The sequence below is a fragment of the Helobdella robusta genome (assembly GCF_000326865.2).
Source record: "Helobdella robusta unplaced genomic scaffold HELROscaffold_11, whole genome shotgun sequence".
In the NCBI taxonomy this organism is placed as follows: Eukaryota; Metazoa; Annelida; class Clitellata; order Rhynchobdellida; family Glossiphoniidae; genus Helobdella; species Helobdella robusta.
This window is the reverse complement of record NW_008703617.1, coordinates 959,576-963,293: the sequence shown is the minus strand read 5'-3', so window position 1 is coordinate 963,293 and position 3,718 is coordinate 959,576. Positions and strand designations below refer to the sequence as shown.

Genomic DNA, 3,718 nt, shown 5'->3' with positions numbered 1-3,718 from the left:
AACAAACAAACAAATGAATGAATGAATCAGTCAATAAATGAATGAATCAATAAATGAATGAATCAATAAATGAATCAATCAATCAATAAATGAATGAATCAATCAATCAATCAATAAATGAATGAATAAATGATCGAGAGAAGAATGGAGGCATGAACCTTCTTCTCATAGGATACTATTAAACAAAACAGACGAACTTACAACACGATGTCCTGGACCTCCTATGTACTTGTGGCATGTCTCTAGCCGAAGACTATAACAACAATAATAACAACAATAATAATAAAAATAATAATAATAAAACATAATTATTATTATTAATATTATTATGTTAACGTACCTTTCGCCCGCCATATACCATTCTTCTAAACTTTTAAAAATCCCAAAAAAAACTTGTTTATAGTTCAATTTTAATAGAAAATAATGAAATGCTTAATAGGTTGATTGTTAATTATTTTCTAGTTAAACGAAATAGTAATATAGATAATAGAAAATAATAATAATAATTAATAATATAATAATAATAATAATAGCTTATAGTGTAGTCAAGCAAAAAAGTAATAACGAAATAATGTTTCTTTTCTGTTTACAGTTCAAACGCAGACGTATATACGCGAGTTTTATCTGATTTTTATTATTATTTTTATTATATTATTATCATTTTATTATTATTATATTATTATTTTATCATTATTATACTATTATTATTTTATTATGATTATAATTTTGTAACTGAGACGAACAAACAAATTTTTTGACCGACTTAATTACATAATCATTATTCAACAATCCAAAAATTCAAAATTTTAATTTTTCTCTTAACGTCAACAGCATCATCGTCATAATTGTCATCACAGCCATCACCACCACCACCATCATCATCATCATCCCCATCATCATCACCACAATCCTCATCATCATCAGCATCAGCAGCAGCATCTTTTGTTATTCGCCATCTTCTTTTCCCCTTATTCTTCTTCATCATCAACAGCATCTAAATCGTAGTCATCATTGTATTCATTTCTCTCTCTCCTCTCTCTCTCTCTCTTTCTATCTCCCTCAATCCTCTTCCTCTATGAACCTCTTCAGCCAGTTAACATAAGGCCTAACTCGGTACACGATGCTGATGATGCATTTATATTTGGCGAGGTCGATATTCTTCCCAAGCACGTAACTATTTATGCCCGTGACGTACCACACCTGACGGTCCATGGTGCAGATCAGAGGGCCCCCACTGTCACCCTGTGAGATGGTGAGTAGGTGAGTGGGTGGGTGTCTAAGATGTGAGAGAGTTTCAATTGTGGGGATGAACGTTTTGCGGTGAGATGGTGATGAGAATGAAGGTGATGGTTATTAGAAGGTAGAGATAATGATGAAATAGAGGGGATTTTCAATGAAGAATAGAAAGATGCTGATGTATGTAAGTGAAATTGTGAGTTCGCGGTGAGAGTTCGTGAGGTTGAGTCCGTGGAAATAAGGCAGAGGAAGAAGAATGCGACGATGAAAGCATAGATAAACCAATCAAAAATGAAAATTAAACCAACGGAACATAAACCAGATTCACTTTTCTCTCCCCTATTAACGCCCAGGCAAAGTTGTTTGTCGGTGTCTTGAAGCTCTAGATTCTCGCTGAAACTCGTACAGAATGAAAATGGCTGAATGGACATTCTGGCTTGGAGTAGAGTGCTGGATAGCTGGTCTTTGGATGGATGAATGAAAGTATGATAGAATGAGTGAATGGATTAGTGAAGAAGTGAAAGTGTAGTATAATTGAATTTTTTTTTGATTAATATTAATTTGCAAATAATTTTTTTCATTCGCTAGGCCATTCATTTATTCCTGAATTCATTCATCTATTCATCTATCTATTCATTCATTCCCTCGTTCATCCATTCATTCATTCATTCATTTATTCATACATTCATTCATTCATTCATTCATTCATCCATTCATTCATCCATCCATCCATCCATCCAATCATTCATTCATTCATTCATCCATCCATTCACTGGTGATGACTAATCCGTGTCCTATATCGATGCATAGTTTCATCGCTTGCTCCTTCATCCAAGTTTCAATCAGGCAGACCGGCTGGATATCCCAGTTATATTTCAGTGGTTTTCTGGAAAGACGACGATAATGATTATTGTGATGGTGACGATGATGATGATCGTAATGGTGATGATGATGTGGATTGAAGGGGACGATGACGGTGATGATAACAATCCCAAAAAACGGTCATCATCACCATCACTCACTTCAATTGTATGATGCCAACATCGTCCTTGGGATTATCGCTGGCGTCCAACATGGCATTGTTAAAAATACTTACCTTATCCACTTCCAGTCCCAAATCTTTGTTCCTCAGTACCGGATAGCCTCCCACTTTCACTCTAATCTCGTTTGGCGGGAGTCTGTGATTATGGTGATGATAGTTGTGGTGAGTAGTAGTAGTAGTAGTAGTAGTAGTAGCAGCAGTAGTAGTAGTGATAGTAGTAGTAGCAGCAGTAGTAGTAGTAGTAGTAGTAGCAGTAGTAGTAGTAGCAGTAGTAGTAGCAGTAGTAGTAGTAGCAGTAGCAGTAGTAATTGTAAAAAAAAAAATGAAAATAAAATGTTAGTATCAATTTTTTCTTAATAACGAGGCTGAGGATTGCGGTTATAATCCTTCGTGTGCCCGGAAGGAATTTGAAAAAAAAATTAATCAACTACTACTACTTATAATTGTTACTAATATTATTTACTGCTGCCACTACTACTACTACTACTACTACTACAACTACTACTACTGCTACTACTACTACTACTACTACTACTACCACTACTACTACCACTACTACTACTACCACTACCGTTACTACTACTACTAGAACTACTACTATTACTACTACTAATAATAAAAAGAGTAATAATAATAATAAATAATAATAATAATAAATAATAATAATAATAAATAACAATAATTACTGACCGATAATACTACCCCCACAGTAGAGTGAATTCTTGTAGTAGAGGCCAGCGTACCAGGGCCAGGCCCCCCTGTTTGATCGTACCCCGTTTATAATATAGGGACTAGGGTTCGTGAGGTTCATCTCCATTGCCGACCTCGTGAAGTTGCGAGTCCCACAATCTGTATGAAAGTAATTTGGAAGATTGGTGGTACTTCTGCTGCTGGTACTGCTACTACTACAGCCGCTACTTCTACTACTACTACAGCGCTACTTCTACTACTACTACTGCTACCACAAAATTATTGTGCCAACTAACCTTGATTTTCACACATAATCTTCAGCACTCCATTTTTACATGAGCTAGTTCGAATAAATTCAATTAAAAGTTTTAAAAGTTTTAAAATAATATTGAAAGTAATGACCAATCAGTCAATCAATCAATCAATCAATCAATCAATCAATCAATCAATCAATCAATCAATCAATCAATCAATCAATCAATCAATCAATCAATCAATCAATCAATCAATCAATCAATCAATCAATCAATCAATCAATCAATCAATCAATCAATCAATCAATCAATCAATCAATCAATCAATCAATCAATCAATCAATCAATCAATCAATCAATCAATCAATCAATCAATCAATCAATCAATCAATCAATCAATCAATCAATCAATCAATCAATCAATCAATCAATCAATCAATCAATCAATCAATCAATCAATCAATCAATCAATCAATCAATCAATCAATCAATCAAT

At 33.9% G+C, this 3,718-nt stretch overlaps 1 protein-coding gene across 1 annotated transcript in view; it reads right to left on the bottom strand.

The window, feature by feature from the left end:
- Positions 1-1,059: 1,059 nt before the first annotated feature.
- Positions 1,060-3,718, bottom strand: part of HELRODRAFT_190121 (hypothetical protein) — a gene marked incomplete at both ends in the record, with an annotated part of 9,426 nt that continues 6,767 nt past the window's right edge. Inside the window, 6 exons of the mRNA XM_009012664.1 lie at positions 1,060-1,242; positions 1,545-1,694; positions 2,020-2,122; positions 2,259-2,391; positions 2,969-3,127; positions 3,265-3,308. Of these exons, the coding sequence (XP_009010912.1) occupies positions 1,060-1,242; positions 1,545-1,694; positions 2,020-2,122; positions 2,259-2,391; positions 2,969-3,127; positions 3,265-3,308 (772 nt within the window). The remainder of the gene's footprint in view (positions 1,243-1,544; positions 1,695-2,019; positions 2,123-2,258; positions 2,392-2,968; positions 3,128-3,264; positions 3,309-3,718) is intronic.